Here is a 22,490-nt window from a genome sequence, read left to right on the forward strand (position 1 = left end):
CTCTACCATATGAGGCAGGAGACGAGGAGCATCCAGGATTTTGCCCTGAGTTCAGGACCCTGGCAGCTGGTGCGGGATGGAATCACGAGACCCTGATCGACCATTACCGCTGCAGTCTGCGTGAGAACGTCCGTCGGGAGCTGGCCTGCAGAGACATCACCCTCACCTTCGACCAGCTGGTGGATCTGTACATCCGGCTGGACAACTTGCTGGCTGCTCGCGGATGTCCAGATGGGGATCTGGTGGTTCCATCCTCCCGCACCCCCTCTCCTATACCCAGGGAGCTGGGAGGGAGGGTGCACAGGGAGACTGGAGGGGGTTCCCACTCGTGCACCATCTGTAACCGCAGAGGTCACATTGCTGGTCGGTGACGGGTAGGTTCTTCTGGGAATCGAGGTAGCAGGCAGGGCGCTCTGGCGCCACCCCAGGTGAGTAGGCACCATTCTCATCCAGAGCCCTCTGTTGCCCATATATTTGTGTCTGTCACTTTTCCTGATTTTTCCCTGCGTTCCCAGCATAAGGCGCTAGTAGATTCAGGCGCGGCTGGGAATTTTATTGATCAAGCGTTTGCTCATAGTTTAGGGATCCCCATTGTACCCGTGAATGTGCCTTTCCCCGTTCACACATTAGATAGTCGACCATTAGGGTAAGGGTTTATCAGGGAGGCCACAGCTCCTTTGAGTATGGTGACGCAGGGGGGTCACAAGGAAAAAATGTGTATTTTCCTTATTGACACTCCTGCATATCCCGTGGTGCTGGGTCTACATTGGTTAACTTGTCATAACCCCTTTTTCTTGGCCACAGAGGGCTCTCACGGGGTGGTTGCGAGAGTGCTCAGGTAGGTGTGTAGGGGTTTCCGTTGGTGCTACTACGGAGGAAAGTCCAGACCAGGTCTCCATCGTGCACATTCCCCCCGAATATGCCAATTGGCTCTCGCCTTCTGTAAAAAGAAGGCGACTCAATTACCACCCCATCGACAGGGGGATTGTGCGATATATCTCATGGTGGACGCTGCACTTCCCAGGAGTCACGTGTATCCCTGTTGTAAGCGGAGACGTTGGCTATGGAGACATTTGTCTCCGAATCCCTGCGTCAGGGGTACATTCGGTCCTCCATTTCACCCGTCTCCTCGAGTTTCTTTTTTGTGAAGAAGAAGGATGGAGGTCTGCGCACGTGCATTGATTATTACAAGTCTGGTTCATCCTTGGGAGCAATTTCCAAATGCCTGAAGGTACCACGTTCATCTATACAAACAATAGTACCTAAGTATAAACACCATGGGACCACGCAGCCGTCATACCGCTCTGTCTCCTAGAGATGAACATACTTTGGTGTGAAAAGTGCAAATCAATCCCAGAACAACAGCAAAGGACCTTGTGAAGATCTGGAGGAAACAGGTACAAAAATATCTATATCCACAGTAAATCGAGTCCTATATTGACATAACCTGAAAGGCCTTGTCAGACTACGGTTTGCAACTGCACATATGGACAAAGATTGTACTTTTTAGAGAAATGTTCTCTGGTCTGATGAAACAAAAATATGGCCAGAAAAATATGGCCAGAATGACCATCGTTATGTTTGGAGGAAAAAGGGGGAGGCTTGCAAGTCGAAGAACACCATCCCAACCGTGAAGCACTGGGGTGGCAGCCTCATGTTGAGGGGGTGCTTTGCTGCAGGAGGGACTGGTGCACTTCACAAAATAGGTGGCATCATGAGGTAGGAAAATTATGTGGATATATTGAAGCAACATCTCAAGACATCAGTCAGGAAGTTAAAGCTTGGTCGCAAATAGGTCTTCCAAATTGACAACAACAAAGTCAAGGTATTGGAGTGGCCATCACAAAGCCCTGACCACAATCCTATAGAAAATATGTGGGAAGTACTGAAAAAGTGTGTGTGAGCGAGGAGGCCTACAAACCTGACTCAGGTACAACAGCTCTGTCAGGAGGAATGGGCCAAAATTCACCCAACTTGTTGTGGGAAGCTTGTGGAAGGCTACCCGATATGTTTGACCCAAGTTAAAACAATTTAAAGGCAATTCTTCCAAATACTAATTGAGTGTATGTAAACTTCTGACCCACTGGGAATGTGATGAAATAAATAAAAGCTGAAATAAATCACTCTCTACTATTATTCTGGCATTTCACATTCTTAAAATAAAGTGGTGATCCTAAAACAGGGAATTTTTACTAGGATTAAATGTCAGGAATTGTGAAAAACTGAGTTTAAATGTATTTGGCTAAGGTGTATGTAAACATCCGACTTCACCTCTACAAATGCATATGTGTATGGTATTGAGCATAATAAAGTATTCAAAGTCTCTGTCTTTGTTTCTCAGGGGAGCCCCCTGCCACGGCTACAGGCACCATTCTGGTCCACCTGGGGGATATCAATGATAACACGCCCTATGTGGTGGAGAAGAAGCTGGTGATGTGTGGTAACAAGGTGATTGTGCCGGTAGCAGACAAGGACAACCCTCCCTTTGGATGTCCCTGTTTCCTCTCCCTGAGAGAGGACAACAGAGACAAAGCATTGAAGAGCCACTGGAAACTGGACCCTGCCACTGGTTAGCAGAATCCCCCCCCCCCACACACACACACACACACACACACACACACACACACACACACACACACACACACACACACACACACACACACACACACACACACACACACCAAGGCTCTGTATTTATCCTGATATATAGTCTATTTCCGTACAGAGCTGAAGGGTTGTATAGCAGTCACAGACCTCTTCCAAAGTCCAAAGTCCATAAATACACATGGACATTTCAGCACATCTCAACACAACCTGCTAACCTAAAAAATAAAAAAAATACTGAGATGTCAGGTCCTTCAACGCTGCACAGAATTGAATATAATTAACCCCCTACCTTCTTTTCCTCTCTCTCTTTCTCCCTGGTGGTCAGGTATGGAGGCAGGTCTTGTCAGTCTGAAGAGTCTGCCGTACGGTAACTACACAGTGCCTCTGGTGATCCAGGACCAGCAAGGAATGGTTGTAAATGACACTGTCCAGGTTATGGTGTGTGACTGTGGGGGAGGGGACAAGTGTAGGGCCTCTCTACCCCGGACCTCCAGCCTGGGCTTGGCCGCTATAGGACTACTGCTGGCTGGACTGCTTCTCCTCTTACGTGAGTTAGAAGGCAATAGGTATGGATTACTGTAGATAGAGATAAGGGATAGTTATAGAGTAGGCGGATAATCAGTAAGTCAGTTACTCAGACAGTCTTAGAACTAACCATAGTGCTTATACCCTGAAATCTGGAGTGGGGAAAATGTTGAAAGATACAGTCTAATCCAAATCACAGTCTAATCCAAATCACATCGATCGAATTGAGATCAAACTTGCTGTAACGAGTGTCGTGTGTGGAGGACCAAGACGCAACAGGGAAGTGTATACTCATCTTCTCTTTTTAATATATAAGAAGGAGAAATAAAATAAACACGTATACAACTAACAGAAACGACACTAACGGTTCTGTCAGGTGACAAGCACAAAACAGAGTACAACTACCCACAAACCACAATACAAACACACCCCTAATTATAGGACCTTCAATCAGAGGCAACTACAGACAGCTGCCTCCAACTGAAGGCCCCAACATTAATTAACTAAACATAGAAATACAAATGACTAGACAGAACATAGAAATAAACTAACATAGAACAATAACCAAAACCCTGGACTAATAAATCAAATACCCCTCTCTACATGGACACATACACACAACCACCCTGAACCACATAAAACAAATAACCCCTGCCACCTCATGACCAAACTAAACACCAACAAATCACACCTTTACAGGTCAGAACGTGACACTTGTGATGCAATATTGTTAAAGCATGTTGATAGAAAGCAGTAATATAGCAATGACGTGCTATGAAGTGTTATACAAACATGACTTTAAACATCTGTGAGTTGTTTGTACGGTAAAATGCTATGTTATACGTATGACTGTTAGTAGTGACACTGTGGTTGTGTGTCCCTCTTCCAGTGCTGCTGCTTTTCCTCCTGCTGTGTGAGTGTGGCGGTAAGACTTTCACACACCTCCCCCTCAATCCGCAAGACGAGGGAAACCAGACTCTTATCCACTACAACGAGGAGGGAGGGAGCTCCGCATGCAAGGTGTGTGTGGGTGTGTGCATGTGGGTTACGCGTGCAAGTGTGTGCTCATGTGTGCATCCGTGTGTGTGTGTGCAGTAATAATATAGGTTTATTAGCTATTTATTTGTACACAATGTGCAAAGTTTGGGGTGTTCAGCACACAGACAGGAGTGTACATAACAATCCCTTACTGGGCTGTGATGTGCTTACATCATAGTGGTCGTTGAGTCTGCGTGTGGCAGGTCTGGGTATGACAGGTCTTTACTGGTATGTACTCATGGCAAGACAGGTGTTCTCCCTCTGCTATGCGAATGGCTCCGTATGTAATCTGACATGTTTCATGTTGTATTAACTTTTAATTGTTCTTGTCATTTCTTCTTTTAATGTTCTCTTCTCTCCTCACCACTTTTCTCCTTCTCGTTCCTCCACTGCTTTCCTAAACTCCTCTTCTTTTCCAATCCTCTCTGCTTACCTCTCCTGCCTCCACTCCTCCTCTCTCCTGCCTCCACCTCTCCTCGTCTCTCATGCCCCTATCCTCCTTCTTCCCCCTCCACCTCTCTCTCTCCTCGTGTCCCTCTCTCTTAGGGTGAGCCCATGTTGATCTTGACTCGCACCACTCCCAACCATGTAGCCGTGAAGGTGGTTGATGGAATGAAGCAGGCCACCACAGGCATAAAGGTAAACTGGCCACTATCCTTACTTTCCTCTCTTCTTCTTCTTAATTTTGTCTTTAACTTATCTCTTTCTGCTTCACAGCCCTTATTTATAAATGGTCTATGGTCACAACAGGGTTTGAGGTTTTTCAATGCTGTGTGTGTGTGTGTGTGTGTGTGTGTGTGTGTGTGTGTGTGTGTGTGTGTGTGTGTGTGTGTGTGTGTGTGTGTGTGTGTGTGTGTGTGTGTGTGTGTGTGTGTGTGTGTGTGTGTGTGTGTGTGTGTGTGTGTGTGTGTGTGTGTGTGTGTGTGTTCTGCACGGTTAGATGGAGTTGTGTGTGAGAGAGTGTATGAGATGTACCATGATGGAGGAACAGAGTTAGTAGAAGTCATTAATACAATGACAGTTACAGGTGATTAGTGGTTTCTGTGTAGGGTGTGTGTTTCCCTCTAATATGTACTATAAATATGGAAAGCACGAACTGAAGCAGGTTCTGTCACCACTAGCATCATTTATTTTCTATTGTACCAATGAGAGACAGTAAAATAGCTCACATACATGATTTGGGTGTGACTCGTAACTTGTGACTCGTGAGCACATGTGTCACATGCAAAGTGAGTAGGCCTACAACACTGACCACATTCTCCAAACCACACGTCCATGTCTAGTTTGACTGTTCTCGGAAGATGAACCAGTCTGCTAAAAGAATGTATTGGTGGCCCCGGAAAAGGTGGCAGTTACACTTGCTTGTAAATACCTGTAGGCCTAGTTGATCGGCTTGGATGACTTGACTTTTGTATTAAGTATAGAATACAGTACAGACAGCAGCCTCCCGAGTGGCGCAGCGGTCTAAGGCACTGCATCATGACCTGGAAACCCATGAGGCGGCGCACAATTGGCCCAGCGACTTCCAGGTTAGGGGAGGGTTTGGCCGGCCGGGATTTCCTTGTCCCGCCGCGCTCTAGCGACTCCTTGTGGCGGGCCGGGAGCCTGCAACCTGACTACGGTCGCGGGTTGGACAGTGTTTCGACTGAAACATTGGTGCGTCTGGCTTCCGGGTTAAGCGAGCATTGTGTCAAGAAGCAGTGCGGCATGGCAGGATCGTGTTTCAGGGGACGCATGGCTCTCAACCTTCGCCTCTCCCGAGTCCATAGGGGAGTTGCAGCGATGGGACAAGACTGTACCTACCAATTTGATATCACAAAATTGGGAAGAAAAAGGTGTAAAAGTACAACAACAAAAAAAGGCAAATCATAGTAGTGTGTACTAGAGATGTATGGAGTGTACGGGATAAAATAGAGTGTAGTAATGTGAACTAAGATATTTAAAATAGTGGATTGTGTAGGGCACAGTGTGCACTAGAGGGCATAGTAAAGTATGATGGTGGGAGAACATTAGTGAGATTTAGAAGATTTATGAGGTGCGCTAAGTTATATAGTGCATAATATTTTATGATGGTTTCCTAAAAAGGATGGACTTGTTGGTACAAGCATGCCATCAGCTTGTCAATGGAGAATGAGTTAGAGCCAAATCTCCAAACTGTAAGATAGCCCTACTGTTGAACAGAGCTACCTACTATCTACCTTACGCTCTATCTGCTACGCCACACCTCTTCATATATCACATTATTAACTCTTTCACCAACAACAAGACTAGTTACTATATACAGATGTAGTATCTTAATCTGAGCCAGTTTACTACAGCAGGAAAATAATCCTGCAGCAACAGGAAATGTGAATTATTATGTGGATTATAATTAATGGACATTTTTGTAGGCGTTGATACATTTTCAGGTAGCACTTTATAATAACGTCACATAATTCTAATGCATTAGTAAATCGTTTATTCATTATTTATTAATCATTACTCATACATTTGTAAATGTTAGTAACCTAGTTATTCACACATTTGTAAACAACGTTTAAAGTATTTAATAATGATTCGTAAGATCATTTATAAGACATTTAATATAGATCCTTATAAACCATTTACTAATCATTAGTTGTCTTTTTGCATGGCCTTGTCTAAAGTGTGGGCTATTCTTACTTTAGAAATACTTTAGAAATGTTTTGAGTGACCTGTGTAATTTTTCTCCAAAAGATGGACATGCCATTGGTAGACATTCTATCTGTTAACCTCTACCGGATCGGTGTCCCTATACCGGGACGGTTGAGCTAACGTGCACTAATGTGATTAGCATGACATTGTAAGTAACAGCAAACTTTCCAGGACATAGACATGTCTTAAATCGGCAGAAAGGATAAATTCTTGTTAATCTAACTTCACTGTCAAATTTACAGTAGCTATTACAGAGCAATTACAGTCTGTCCACGAGCGATTAAGAGCAGTCTATAGACTGCTTACGAGGTAAGGAAACAATATCGTAATATTTATTTTTGCTGTTTACGTTTAAATAGTTACTACTTGCCCAGTAAAGGTCCCGCCAAGCAAAGCTATGTGTGAAAAGTGTCTGCTGTTTAAAGAGTGAAGCAATGGAAGCATTTAAAGGTTAAGATGTAACATTTCTACCTGCAAATCATACATGTAACATTTCTTCCTCAATCACATATCAGTAGTAATGAAAGAATACAAATCCACTAGACAAAAACTGGCTGGTCCTGCCAGCTGTTGTGTGTAGAATACCTTTCTCTGTTTTATGATTAGTTTGCGTTTCAAAGGTTGCAAAACATTAGCGAAACATTCCCATTACTCTTCCTCAAATCCTTGCAATATTTGTTTCACAATGTCACTCTAAACATTTATAAAGTATTTATAAAGTATAAATATCCCACACTTTAGATGAGGCCACGCAAAAAGACTTAACTAATGATTAGTAAATGGTTTATAAGGACCTATATTAAACATCTCATGACTGGAGTAATGATTAATAAATGATTAATAAACTATTTACTAAACAATTATAAATGCTTTGTTATTTGGAGGTATTATAAAGTGCTATCAGATTTCATAAGGGAAAATTATTAAGTCTGAAATTTAAAAATGGAAATTACAAACTTCAGAAGCCTTTTTAAACCTCAAATGCACTGAAAGTTTTACATTTCCTGCATTTCTACTGCAAACGGGTGATCAAATTAAGATCTTACATCTGTACTCCATCTTCCACCATTTCACTACAACACAGTGATCACAGTCTAAATCCCTGTTGTTTAAAGGAAATGCCTGAAACTAGATCCCCTACATCAGGGCTCTCCAACCCTGTTCTTGGAGAGCTACCTTCCTGTAGGTTTTCAATCCAACCGTAATCTAGCACACCTGATTCTAATTAGCTGGTTGATAAACTGAACCAGGTTAGTTAAAACTGGTGTTGGAGTAAAAATCTACAGGAGGTCAGCTCTCCAGGAACAGGGTTGGAGACCCTTGCTCAACATACTGGTCTTGACGAGAAGAAAAAAAACAGTTGGGGGAAGTTCTCTTCTGCACTGTTCAACCAATTCAGTAAAGTTGTCACCTTGTCACCTTGTTAACACCCAAAAGCTCTCTTTTCATATCCCCTGAAAACCGAAACATCTGGTTTTTGGGTACTCGGCAGAGGCTATTTATGCTGTGCTTGACTCTCTGCTCTGATTGGACAGCTTACTCAGGAGACCAATGAGATGACCCAAGAGACCAATGAGATGTACAGAACCACAGGGAGGACCGTGGTAAGTGACAGCCTTGCTGACAAACCTGATTTTTCAAGCGTTGAAGTTTCAGCCTAAATTCAGCATAATGGAAACATCAAGTATATGTTTTAAAACGTGTTGTGTTTAAAAATACCTTTGAACTACTTTTTCCTGGAGAGCTACTGTCCTGTTGGTTTTCACTCCAACCCTAATCAAGTGCACCTGATTCTAACAATCAGCTGGTTGAGCAGCTGAATTAGGTTAGTTACAACTGGGGTTGGAGTGAAACCCTACAGGAGGGTAGTTCTCCAGGAACAGGGTTGAAGTGCCATGCTCTAGCACATTCTGAAGTTTGGGGAACTTTGTAAATTGCCAATGTCTACTACAGCTTCGACCAGTTGTACTATCCCTGACTGTTCAATTGCACTGAATAGCATTGTCTTTGACCCGTGTCATCTATTTATGAGAGATGTATCAAAGAGCATTACATGCTCTTTCTACCTGTCTCAGTATTATACGTTCCATAGTTTTATGTTGAGTGGTACTACATCACAGTGTGCAAAACACAATTTAACTCTTTATAGTCCTTAGTTATAGTTTCATCTAGCACTTTGTGCATTTACACTATTACCCTGTCATTATCTAACATGCGCATATCATGGCCTTACTTAGCTCAACAAAATAGTGGTGACAACAGTGGTATACAATTCTGATGGAGGATACTCCTAGCTGATGGAGTAGGGCATGAGTGTACACTACATGACCAAAAGTATGTGGACACCTGTTTGTCGAACATCTCATTTCAAAATCATGGGCATTAATATGGAGCTGGTCCCCCATTTGCTGCTATAACAGCCTCCACTCTTCTGGGAAGGCTTTCCACTAGATGTTGGAACATTGCTGCAGGGACTTGCTTCCATTCAGCCACGAGAGCATTAGTGACGTCAGACACTGACGTTGGGCGATTAGGCCTGGCTCGCAGTCGGCGTTCCAATTCATCCCAAAGGTGTTTGATGGGGTTGAGGTCAGGGCTCTGTGCTGGCCAGCCATGGACCTCGCTTTGTGCAAGGGGGCATTGTCATGCTGAAACAGGAAGGGCCTTCCCCAAACTGTTGCCACAAAGTTGGAAGTACTACAGAATTGTCTAGAATGTCATTCATTGTATACTGTAGCGTTAAGATTTCCCTTTACTGGAACTAAGGGGCTCCAGACCATTATTCCTCCAACACACTTTACAGTTGTCACAATGCATTCGGGCAGGTAGTGTTATCCTGGCATCCACCAAACCCAGATTCGTCCGTCAGACTGCCAGATGGAGAAGTGTGATTCATCACTCAAAAGAACACGTTTCCACTGCTCCAGAGTCCAATGGTGGCGAGCTTTACACCACTCCAACCGAAGGTTGGCATTGCACATTGTGAGCCGCTTGTGTGCAGCTGCTCGGCCATGGAAACCCATTTCACGAAGCTCCCGACGAACAGTTCTTGTGGTGCCGTGACTTCCAGAGGCAGTTTGGAACTCGGTAGTGAGTGTTGTAACCGAGGACAGATCATTTTTCCTTGCTATGTGCTTCAGCACTCAGTGGTCCTGTTCTGTGAGCTTGTGTGGCTACCACTTTGTGGCTGGGCCATTGTTGCTCCTAGACATTTTCACTTCTCAATAACAGCACTTACAGTTGATCGGGGCAGTTCTAGCAGGGCAGAAATTTGACGAATTGAGTTGTTGGAGACGTCGCCATGTTGAAAGTCACTGACCTCTTCAGTATGGCCATTCTACTGCCAATGTTTAACTATGGAGATTGCATGGCTGTGTGCTCAATTTTATTCACCTATCAGCAACGAGTGTGGCTGAAATAGGCAAATCCATATACTTTTGTGTATATATAGTGTACATTATAAGGTATATCATGTATAATGGCAGTTGTGCCCATTGTCTCAGTACTCATCCTCCATCTCTCCCCAGGTCACCAAGCTGTCCTCCTCAGGAGGGGGAGGGTTCTCAGGATGGGGAACATTCCAGAGAATGAGCGAAGCCAACGGAACTCTGAGAAGCCAGGATGGGCAAAGCAAGGTAAGTGGCATCTGCTCCAGGCAGCCACAAGGGGGCAACATAACCCTCCTTTTTCAACCTTAGCGCTGCATACAGTGCCTTCAGAAAGTGTTCACACGTCACACCCCTTGACTTTTTCCACATTTGTTGTGTTACTACCCGGAATTGATTATATTGACATTTTGTGTCACTGGCCTACACACAATACCACATAATGTCAAAGTGGAATTATGTTTGCAGAAATAATGTACAAGTTAATAAAAAAGGAAAAGCTGAAATGTCTTGAGTCAATACGTATTCAACTTATTGGTTCTCCTAATACTGTAAAGAAAGATAGCAGATCGAAGGGAGCGCTGTACGGCAGGTGCTGCTTCTCCTCCATATTCTGTTATTTTATCTAAAAGATCAGGTGTATGCCAACCTGGTCTCAGAGCATTTCGTATTATTCTGTACGTAAATCTATCAGGTATGACGGTAAGACCCAGATACAGACCACGTCGAATAAACAATAGTTTAATATTCCAACAGGGGCAGGCAACTTAGATAGGCAGGGGTCAGGCAGGGGTCAGTAAACCAGAGGTGGGGCAACGGTACCGGGCGGTGGTCAGGGTAAGGCAGAGGTCGGTAATCCAGAGGGGGGCAAAGGTACAGGTTGGCAGGCAGGCTCAGGGTCAGGGGTAGGCAGAGTGGTCAGGCAGGCGGGCTCGGAGTCAGGACAGGCAAGGGTGAAAACCAGGAGGGCGAGAAACTGGAAAAAGCAGGAGCTTGGACAAAACGCTGGTTGACTTGAACAAACAAGATGAACTGGCAACAGACAAACAGAGAACACAGGTATAAATACACAGGGGATAATGGGTAAGATGGGCGACACCTGGAGGGGGGTGAAACAGATCAGGGTGTGACAAAATCCGAGACAAGCTTTTAGTTTGATCTGTTATGTTTCATATGATATGCATTAATTTATGGATGTCCATCACCCATTTTGTCTGATATATTACGAATTACAAATCATATTATATGTTGTGAATTTGCAAACCTGCAAAACGTACAATATGTTACGAATTTGCAAAATGTATGATATTTTAAGAATTATAGCTAGGTGGCTAATGTTAGCTAGCTCACTAACATTAGCTAGGGGTTAGGGTTAGGGGTTAGGATTAAGGTCAGGGTTAAGTTTAGGAGTTAGGTTAAATTATTAAAGTTAGGGGAAGGGTTAGTTAAAAGGGTTAAGGTTAGGGGAAAGGTTAGCTATCATTCTAAGTAGTTGCAAAGTAGCTAAAAAGTAGTAAGTAGTTGAAAAGTTGTTAATTAGCTAAAATGCTAAAGTTGTCCATTATGACATTCAAACTCGCAGCCTTTAGGTTGCTAGACGTTCACGTTTTACGCCCACTCCGACCAACTATTCACCTTTCATTTTTGCCTTAAGTAACCACAGTAGAGTGTCTTGGCTTTAGATACAGAATAATACGAAATGCTCTGAGACCAGGTTGTGTACGCCGACCCCAGCTAAATAACTCACAAAGATTTAAAGCGCAATTATGCGTTTTATCTCTAGTAAAATTGTCAGCTATGTAGCTGTGTTCTATTGATAATCTCAGTGCATCCTTGCTGGGATGACACAGTCAATCTACTGTTGGCGTTGGGGAATGCCATCTCCGGACAGGACACAGCATGATGTCCTGATTAATGGCCAAGTCTACCTCGCTTCCTACTTGACTGAAACACTTGGGAGTAACAAACAAGTCCTTCAACATCTATCGGAAACTGCTACCCTCCTGCTCTCTAGGGACAGACACTTCAACCCTGGGCCTAACACCTCCAAGCTAAAAAAAACTCACCGGAGTGGATGGCAGTGGAGTGCTATGGTTCCATGATTTCTCTTGAGTCGTCTGTCTCCAAGATGAACTTTGACTGTCCAAACATAGTGTATACAAGTCCCAATACGTGATTACCAACTCTGCTTACTGGCACGCAAGCTGTTTTAATTAGATCCTCTCATCCAGTGCAAGCACGAGGGATAGTTAATTGCACTACCGAACTACCCCCAATCAAAACTTAACAGCCTAAACCCATCAGTCAGAAAACACTGAAAATATATATATCACTCTCGAGTCATCTGGGACCAACGAGCTAAACCCAAGGGACTACAAGGGGGGTACTTGAACATTTGCAGTGTCATTCCAAAAAGTTCTCGAATTCATCATCTGTCCGGTGACGTCCACAAAGCATATTGCGTGTAACAAACAGTTACATGACCTATAGCATGGTCAGGAAAGTTAATGTTTCAGACATTTTCGGAATACAAAAAACGATTGATTTACAGTACAAGTCAAAATTTTGGACACATCTACTCATTCATGGGGTTTTCTTTATTTTTACTATTTTCTACATTGTAGAATAATAGTGAAGACATCAAAACTATGAAATAACACAGGAATCATGCAGTAACCAAAAAAGTGTTAAACAAATCAAAGTATATTTTAGAATCTTCAGATTAGCCACCCTTTGCCTTGATGACAGCATTGAACACTCTTGGCATTCTCTCAACCAGCTCCACCTGGAATGCTTTTTCAACAGTCTTGAAGGAGTTCCCACATATGCTGAGCACTTGTTGGCTGCTTTTCCTTCACTCTGAGGTCCAAATCGTCCCAAACCATCTCAATTGGTTTGAGGTCAGGTGATTGTGGAGGCCAGGTCATCTGATGCAGCACACCATCACTCTCCTCCTTGGTAAAATAACCCTTACACAGCCTGGAGGTGTGTTGGGTCATTGTCCTGTTGAAAAACAAATGATAGTCCCACTCAGCCCAAACCAGATGGGATGGTGTATCGCTGCAGAATGCTGTGGTAGCCATGCTGGTTAAGTGTGCCTTGAATTCTAAATAAATCACAGAAAGTGTCACTAGCAAAGCACCCACACACCATCACACCTCCTCCTTGCTTCACAGTGGGAACCACACTTGCAAGATCATCCGTTCACATCCTCTGCATCTCACAAAGACACGGTGGTTCGAACCAAAAATCGCAAATTTGGACTCATCAAACCAATGCACAGATTTACACCGGTCTAATGTCCGTTGCTCGTGTTTCTTGGCCCAATCAAGTCTCTTCTTATTGGTGCTCTTTAGTAGTGGTTTCTTTGCAGCAATTCGACCATGAAGGCCTGATTCACGCGGTCTCTTTGAACAGTTGATGTTGAGCTGTGTCTGTTACTTGAACTCTGTGAAGCATATATTTGGGCTGTATTTTCTGAGGCTGGTAAATCTAATGAACTTATCATCTGCTGACTTGCCTAGTTAAATAAAGGTTACATAAAAGAAAGACAAAAAAAGAGGTAACTAGGTCTTCCTTTCCTGTGGCGGTACTCATGAGAGCCAGTTTCATCATAGAGCTTGAGTGTTTTTGTGACTGCACTTGAAGAAACTTCCAAAGTTCTTCAAATGTTCAAGTATTGACTGAGCTTCATGTCTTAAAGTAATGATTTGATTGTTTATCTTTGTTTACAGTGACTTGCGAAAGTATTCACCCCCTTGGCATTTTCTTATTTTGTTGCCTTACAACCTGGAAATAAAATTGATTTTGGGGGGGTTGTATCATTTCAGTTACACAACATGCCTACCACTTTGAAGATACAAAATATTTTTTATTGTGAACAAACAAGAAATAAAAAAACAGAACGTGCATAACTATTTACCCCCCCCCCCCCCCCCCCCCCCCAAAGTCAATACTTTGTAGAGTCACCTTTTACAGCAATTACAGCTGCAAGTCTCTTGGGGTATGTCTCTACAAGCTTGGCACATCTAGTCACTGGGATTGTTGCCAATTCCTCAAGGCAAAACAGCTCCAGCTCCTTCAAGTTGGATGGGTTCTGCTGGTGTACAGCAATCTTTAACTCACACCACAGATTCAATTGGATTAAGGTCTGGGCTTTGACTAGGCCATTCCAAGACATTTCAATGTTTCCCCTTAAACCACTCGAGTGTTGTTTTAGCAGTATGCTTAGGGTCATTGTCCTGCTGGAAGGTGAACCTCCATCCCAGTCTTAAATCTCTGGTAGACGGAAACAGGTTTCCCTCAAGAATTTCCATGTATTTAGCACCATCCATCATTCCTTCAATTCTGACCAGTTTCCCAGTCCCTGCTGATGAAAAACATCCCCACAGCATGATGCTGCCACCACCACGCTTCACTGTGGGGATGGTGTTCTCGGGGTGATGAGGTGTCGGGTTTGCGCCAGACATATCATTTTCCTTGATGGCCAAAAAGCAAAATTGTAGTCTTATCTGACCAGAGTACCGTCTTCCATATGTTTGGGGAGTCTCCCACATGCCTTTTTGCGAACACCAAACATGTTAGCTTATTTTTTTCTTTAAGCAATGCCTTTTTTTCTGGCCAGTCTTCACTCTGTGGAGTGTACGGCTTAAAGTGGTCCTATGGACAGATACTCCAATCTCCGCTGTGGAGTTTTGCAGCTCCTTCAGGGTTATCTTTGGTCTCTTTGTTGCCTCTCTGATTAATGCCCTGCTTGCCTGGTCTGTGAGATTTGGTGGGCAGCCCTGGTGGGCAGGTTTGTTGTGGTGCCATATTCTTTCCATTTAAAACAAATAATTTATTGGTGCTCCGTGGGATTTTGAAAGTTTCAGACATATTTTATAACCCAATCCTGATCTGTACTTCTCCAGAACTTTGTCCCTGACTTGTTTGGAGAGCTCCTTGGTATTCAATGTGCTGCTTGCTTGGTGGTGTCCCTTGCTTAGTGGTGTTGCAGACTCTGGGGCCTTTCAGAACAGGTGTGATCATGTGATAGATCATGTGAGACTTAGATTGCATACAGGTGGACTTTATTGAACTAATTATGTGACTTCTGATGGTAATTGGTTGCACCAGATCTTATTTAGGGGCTTCATAGCGAAAGGGGTGAATATACACTGCTCAAAAAAATAAAGGGAACACTTAAACAACACAATGTAACTCCAAGTCAATCACACTTCTGTGAAATCAAACTGTCCACTTAGGAAGCAACACTGATTGACAATACATTTCACATGCTGTTATGCAAATGGATAGACAAGAGGAGGATATTATAGGCAATTAGCAAGACACCCCCAATAAAGGAGTGGTTCTGCAGGTGGGGACCACAGACCACTTCTCAGTTCCTATGCTTCCTGGCTGATGTTTTGGTCACTTTTGAATGCTGGCTGTGTTTTCACTCTAGTGGTAGCATGAGACGGAGTCTACAACCCACACAAGTGGCTCAGGTAGTGCAGCTCATCCAGGATGGCACATCAATGCGAGCTGTGGCAAGAAAGTTTGCTGTGTCTGTCAGCGTAGTGTCCAGAGCATGGAGGCGCTACCAGGAGACAGGCCAGTACATCAGGAGACGTGGAGGAGGCCGTAGGAGGGCAACAACCCAGCAGCAGGACCGATTCCTCCGCCTTTGTGAAAGGAGGAGCAGGAGAAGCACTGCCAGAGCCCTGCAAAATGACCTCCAGCAGGCCACAAATGTGCATGTGTCTGCTCAAACGGTCAGAAACAGACTCCATGAGGGTGGTATGAGGGCCCGACGTCCACAGGTGGGGGTTGTGCTTACAGCCCAACACCGTGCAGGACGTTTCGCATTTCCCAGAGAACACCAAGATTGGCAAATTCGCCACTGGCACCCTGTGCTCTTCACAGATGAAAGCAGGTTCACACTGAGCACGTGACAGACGTGACAGAGTCTGGAGACACCGTGGAGAACATTCTGCTGCCTGCAACATCCTCCAGCATGACCGGTTTGGCGGTTGGTCAGTCATGGTGTGGGGTGGCATTTCTTTGGGGGGCCGCACAGCCCTCCATGTGCTCGCCAGAGGTAGCCTGACTGCCATTAGGTACCGAGATGAGATCCTCAGACCCCTTGTGAGACCATATGCTGGTGCGGTTGGCCCTGGGTTCCTCCTAATGCAAGACAATGCTAGACCTCATGTGGCTGGAGTGTGTCAGCAGTTCCTGCAAGAGGAAGGCATTGATGCTATGGACTGGCCCGCCCGTTCCCCAGACCTGAATCCAATTGAGCACATCTGGGACATCATGTCTCGCTCCATCCACCAACGCCACGTTGCACCACAGACTGTTCAGGAGTTGGCGGATGCTTTAGTCCAGGTCTGGGAGGAGATCCCTCAGGAGACCATCCACCACCTCATCAGGAGCATGCCCAGGCGTTGTAGGGAGATCATACAGGCACGTGGAGGCCACATACACTACTGAGCCTAATTTTGACTTGTTTTAAGGACATTACATCAAAGTTGGATCAGCCTGTAGTGTGGTTTTCCACTTTAATTTTGAGTGTGACTCCAAATCCAGACCTCCATGGGTTGATAAATTGGATTTCCATTGATTACTTTTGTGTGATTTTGTTGTCAGCACATTCAACTATGTAAAGAAAAAAGTATTTAATAAGATTATTTCTTTCATTCAGATCTAGGATGTGTTGTTTAAGTGTTCCCTTTATTTTTTGAGCAGTATATATGCACGCACCACTTTTCCATTTATTTATTTTTTGAATTTTTTGAAACAAGTAATTTTTTCATTTCACTTCACCAATATAGACAATTTTGTCCATTTCCATTACATGAATTAAAATTACAGGTTGTAATGCACAAAATAGGAAAAATGCCAAAGGGGAATAATACTTTTGCAAGGCACTGCAAGCCTGATCAGCTCAGAATACCTAAGGGTGAGTTAAATGATTTTGAAAAAGAAATTACGGGAATTAACTGTAATGATGTTCTGTCCTATAAAAATGTGGAAGCTGACAGTCAGGTTTTTTTATCCACAATCCAGACTACAAATGGCTACAAGGAAATCAAAACCTGGCCAAAAGAGCACTCTTCCTTGGCTAAATGGAGAAATCTGGAAACTGATGAAAATGTTATATTTTTTTATTTCACCAGGTAGGCCAGTTGAGAACAAGTTCTCATTTACAACTGCGACCTGGCCAAGATGAAGCAAAGCAGTGCGACAAAAAACAACACAGAGTTAAACATAGGATAAACAAAAGTACAGTCAATAACACAATAGAAAAATCTATATACAGTGTGTGCAAACGGAGTAAGGTGGTAAGGCAATAAATAGTCCATAGAAGCGAAGTAATTACAACTTAGCAAATTAACACTGAAGTGATAGATATGCAGATGATGATGTGGAAGTAGAAATACTGGTGTGCAAAAGAGCAAAAAAGTTAATAAAACAGTATGGGAATGAGGTAGGTAGTTGGGTGGGCTATTTACAGGTGGGCTATGTACAGCTGCAGCGATTGGTAAGCTGCTCAGACAGCTGATGCTGTCTGAGGGAGTTAGTGAGGGAGATATAAGTCTCCAACTTCAGCGATTTTTGCAATTCGTTCCAGTCATTGGCAGCAGAGAACTGGAAGGAAAGGCGGCCAAAGTCGGTGTTAACTTTGGGTATAACCAGTGAGATATACCTGCTGGAGCACGTGATACAAGTGGGTGTTGTTATGGTGACCAGCGAGCTGAGATAAGGCGGAGCTTTACATAGCAAAGACTTATAGATGACCTGGAGCCAGTGGGTCTGGCGATGAATATGTAGCGAGGGCCAGCCGACGAGAGCATACAGGTCGCAGTGGTGGGTGGTATATGGGGCTATGGTGACAAAACCGATGGCACTGTGATAGACTGTATCCAGTTTGCTGAGTAGTGTTGGAGGCTATTTTGTAAATGACATCGCTGAAGTCGAGGATCGGTAGGATAGTCAATTTTACGAGGGTATGTTTGGCAGCGTGAGTGAAGGAGGCTTTGTTGCGAAATAGGAAGCCGATTCTAGATTTAATTTTTGATTGGAGATGCTTAATATGAGTCTGGAAGGAGAGTTTACAGTCTAGCCAGACACCTAGGTATTTGTAGTTGTCCACATATTCTAAGTCAGAACCGTCCAGAGTAGTGATGCTAGTCAGGCTGGCGGGTGCGGGCAGCGATGATTTGAAGAGCATGCATTTAGTTTTACTAGCATTTGGAGGCCACAGAAAGAGTGTTGTAGAGGTGGATCAAGGAATCACCCGCAGCGAGAGCAACATTGACATTTACAGAGAAAAGAGTCGGCCCGAGAATTGAACCCTGTGGTACCCCCATAGAGACTGCCAGAGGTCCGGACAACAGGCCCTCCGATTTGACACACTGAACTCTATCTGAGAAGTAGTTGGTGAACCAGGCGAGGCAGTCATTTGCGAACCAAGGCTGTTGAGTCTGCCGATAAGAATACGGTGATTGACAGAGTCAAAAGCCTTGGCCAGGTCGATGAAGATGGCTGCACATTACTGTCTTTTTTCGGTTATGATATTGTTTAGTACCTTGAGCATGGCTGAGGTGCACCCGTGACAAGCACGGAAACTGGATTGCACAGCGGAGAAGGTACGGTGGGATTCGAAATGATCAGTGATCTGTTTGTTAACTTGGCTTTTGAAGACTTTAGAAAGGCAGGGCAGGATGGATATAGGTCTATAACAGTTTGGGTCTAGAGTGTCTCCCCCTTTGAAGAGGAGGATGACCGCGGCAGCTTTCCAATCTTTACGAATCTCGGACGATACAAAAGAGAGGTTGAACAGACTAGTAATAGGGGTTGCAACAATGGTGCTGGATAATTTTAGGAAGAGATTCCAGATTGTCTAGCCCAGCTGATTTGTACAGGTCCAGGTTTTGCAGCTCTTTCAGAACCTCTGCTATCTGGATTTGGGTGAAGGAGAAGCTGGGGAGCCTTGGGCAGGTAGCTGTGAGGTGTGCGGAGCTGTTGGCCAGGGTTGGGGTAGCCAGTAGGAAAGCATGGCCAGCCGTAGAGAAATGCTTATTGAAATTCTCGATTATTGTGGATATATCGGTGGTGACAGTGTTTCCTAGCCTCAGTGCAGTGGGCAGCTGGGAGGAGGTGGTCTTATTTTCCATGGACTTTAGTGTCCCAGAAGTTTTGGGAGTTAGAGCTACAGGGTGCAAATTTCTGTTTGAAAAAGCTATCCTTTGCTTTCCAAACAGACTGTGTGTATTGGTTCCTGACTTCCCTAAAAAGTTGCCTATCCCGAGGACTATTCGATGCTAGTGCAATACGCCACAGGATGTTTTTGTGCTGGTCGAGGGCAGTCAGGTCTGGAGTGAACCAAGGGCTATATCTGTTCTTAGATCTACATTTTTTGAAAGGGGCATGCTTATTTAAAATGGTGAGGAAATTACTTTTAAAGAACAACCAGGCATCCTCAACTGACAGGATGAGATTAACTTCCTTCCAGGATACCTAGGCCAGGTCGATTAGAAAGACCTGCTCGCAGAAGTGTTTTACGGAGCGTTTGACAATGATGAGGGGTGGTCGTTTGACCGCGGACCCATAACGGATGCAGGCAATGAGGCAGTGATCGCTGAAATCCTGATTTGAAAACAGCAGAGGTGTATTTGGAGGGCAAGTTGGTCAGGATAATTTCTATGAGGGCGCCCATGTTTTCGGATTTAGGGTTGTACCTGGTGGGTTCCTTGATCATTTGTGTGAAAGAACGAGATCATGCACCAAAAAATAGCCCTGAAGTCCAAATTAGAACATGATGGATGTAGGTTTACCATGTTGAGAGAAATAAGGCAATGAAAGAAATCAGACAGGCCAAGGCAAACTTTTTTTATTAACATAATTGGTGAAGCTAAGGAAAATTCTAAATTGATCTGGGAGAATATAAATAAGCTGACAGGGAAAGACCATGGTAACACTGTAAAAATACTAGAAATCAATGTGAATGTCAGTCTAACACAGGATGCAGTCAAAATAGCAACAGCCTTCAACTGTAACATCCTGACCTGTAAAAGGAGTTATTTGTTATTGTAGTTTGGTCAGGGCGTGTCAGGGGGTGTTTGTTTTGTGTGTTTCGGGGGTTTTTGGTGTATGTTCTGTTTTCTATTTCTATGTGGGTTTTCTAGTTTTTCAATTTCTATGTTAGTTTTGGGAACAACCTCCAATTAGAAGCAGCTGGTTGTCGTTGCTTATAATTGGAGGTCATATTTAAGTGGGTTTATTTTCTCTTGTGTTTGTGGGTAGTTGTTTTTCGTATAGTCCTTGTGTCCTTACGGAACTGTTGGTTTACGTCTATTTATTTTGTTTAAGTGTTCACTTATATAAATAAAAGAAGATGAGCAAGATACCCGCTGTGCTTTGGTCCACTTTCTACGACGCACCTGACATCACTTTCTACGACGCACCTGACATCAACTCATACTTTGTTGTCTTTGTCAAGGTACTCACACACAACTTCTCCACTGGTTTCTTGGGCTCAGCGCCAGTGAATGAGACTCAACCTGTCTTCACCATAAAGGAGGTTTCTGAGTCAGAGGTGAACAAGATGATTAACTCACTAAAGAACTCTAAAGACAAATATGTGTTTTGGCTGGACTCTACCTTTCTTAAAACTACAAAAATCACTCACTGGCCCCATTACTAAGGTCACCAACACATGTATTGGTCAGGGGGTGTTTCCAAATGTCTGGAAGTCGGCCGTAACAACATCATTAAATCAGGTGACTATGCTGACGTGAGTAACTACAGGCCCATTAGTATACTACCTGTGGTGTTGACTTTACTGAAAAGTGTGTAGCAGAGCAACTGATTGCCCACCTCAACAAAATCCCCTTCACATTACACTCCATGTGTCACAAAAAGAGCCGTGTTGAATAGACCAAACTGCAGCGGGAATATGGATGCTCATGTTTTAATTCAAAAAAAGGAGTAACGCATCCACTGGAAAACAATATACACGACAGGAACAGTTTTGCAGGCACACAACACGCAGTGCAAAAACAACTACCCACGAAAACCAAACAAACACACACCTACTTATGGGACTCCCAATCAGAGGCAACAAGAAACACCAGCACCCAAAACTACACATAGAAAAACAAACCTAGAACCTATACCAAACTAATACACCCCACTACACCACACACAAAACCCCATAATACAAAACAAATATACCTCTGCCACGTCCTGACCAAATATAATAGAAATAATACCTAAATATTGGTCAGGACGTGACATTACCCCCCCCTAAAGGTGCAGACCCCGGAATGCACCTTAAAAGAAAACACAAAAAATCCCCATTACCCCAACAAAACCAAAAAGCAATACCCCCTAAACAATAAGGGAGGGAAGGGAGGGTGGCTGCCGTCAACGACGGCACTGTGCTACACCCTCCCTCCCCAACCCACCTATCCTGGAGGTGGCTCCGGTGCAGGACGTGGACCCTGCTCCACCCTCGGCGTCGCCCACTTCGGTGGAGCCGATAGCTGCGCCAGGCAGACGGACCCCTCGGGCCGGGCCGGAGGACAGGAGGGCCCCTCGGGCTGGGCCGGAGGGCAGGAGGGCCCCTCGGGCTGGGCCGGAGGGCAGGAGGGCCCCTCGGGCTGGCCCGGGGGACAGGAGGGCCCCTCGGGCTGGGCCGGGGGACAGGAGGGCCCCTCGGGCTGGGCCGGGGGACAGGAGGGCCCCTCGGGCTGGGCCGGGGGACAGGAGGGCCCCTCGGGCTGGACCGGGGGACAGGAGGGCCCCTCGGGCTGGGCCGGGGGACAGGAGGGCCCCTCGGGCTGGGCCGGGGGACAGGAGGGCCCCTCGGGCTGGGCCGGGGGACAGGAGGGCCCCTCGGGCTGGGCCGGGGGACAGGAGGGCCCCTCGGGCTGGGCCGGAGAGCAGGAGGGCCCCTCGGGCTGGGCCGGAGAGCAGGAGGGCCCCTCGGGCTGGGCCGGAGAGCAGGAGGGCCCCTCGGGCTGGGCCGGAGAGCAGGAGGGCCCCTCGGGCTGGGCCGGAGGGCAGGAGGGCCACTCGGGCTGATTCTGACAGGCCGGGCACCCTGGCAGATCAGGGCAGGCGGACCACTCGGGCTGGGCCGGAAGGCATGCGGGCCACTCGGGCTGGGCCGGAAGGCATGCGGGCCACTCGGGCTGGGCCGGAAGGCATGCGGGGCACTCGGGCTGGGCCGGAAGGCATGCGGGCCACTCGGGCTGGGCCGGAAGGCAGGAG

The 22,490-nt window shown here is 45.2% G+C and overlaps 1 protein-coding gene across 1 annotated transcript in view; it reads left to right on the forward strand.

The window, feature by feature from the left end:
- The window catches only part of LOC106571916 (cadherin-like protein 26), a 52,558-nt gene that overhangs the window by 21,284 nt on the left and 8,784 nt on the right, over positions 1-22,490 (forward strand). The window contains exons 11-16 of the mRNA XM_014145472.3: positions 2,342-2,569; positions 2,933-3,154; positions 4,022-4,152; positions 4,717-4,809; positions 8,379-8,447; positions 10,371-10,478. Of these exons, the coding sequence (XP_014000947.1) occupies positions 2,342-2,569; positions 2,933-3,154; positions 4,022-4,152; positions 4,717-4,809; positions 8,379-8,447; positions 10,371-10,478 (851 nt within the window). The remainder of the gene's footprint in view (positions 1-2,341; positions 2,570-2,932; positions 3,155-4,021; positions 4,153-4,716; positions 4,810-8,378; positions 8,448-10,370; positions 10,479-22,490) is intronic.

This window comes from Salmo salar, chromosome 15 (genome assembly GCF_965601325.2).
Source record: "Salmo salar chromosome 15, fSalSal1, whole genome shotgun sequence".
In the NCBI taxonomy this organism is placed as follows: domain Eukaryota; kingdom Metazoa; phylum Chordata; class Actinopteri; order Salmoniformes; family Salmonidae; genus Salmo; species Salmo salar.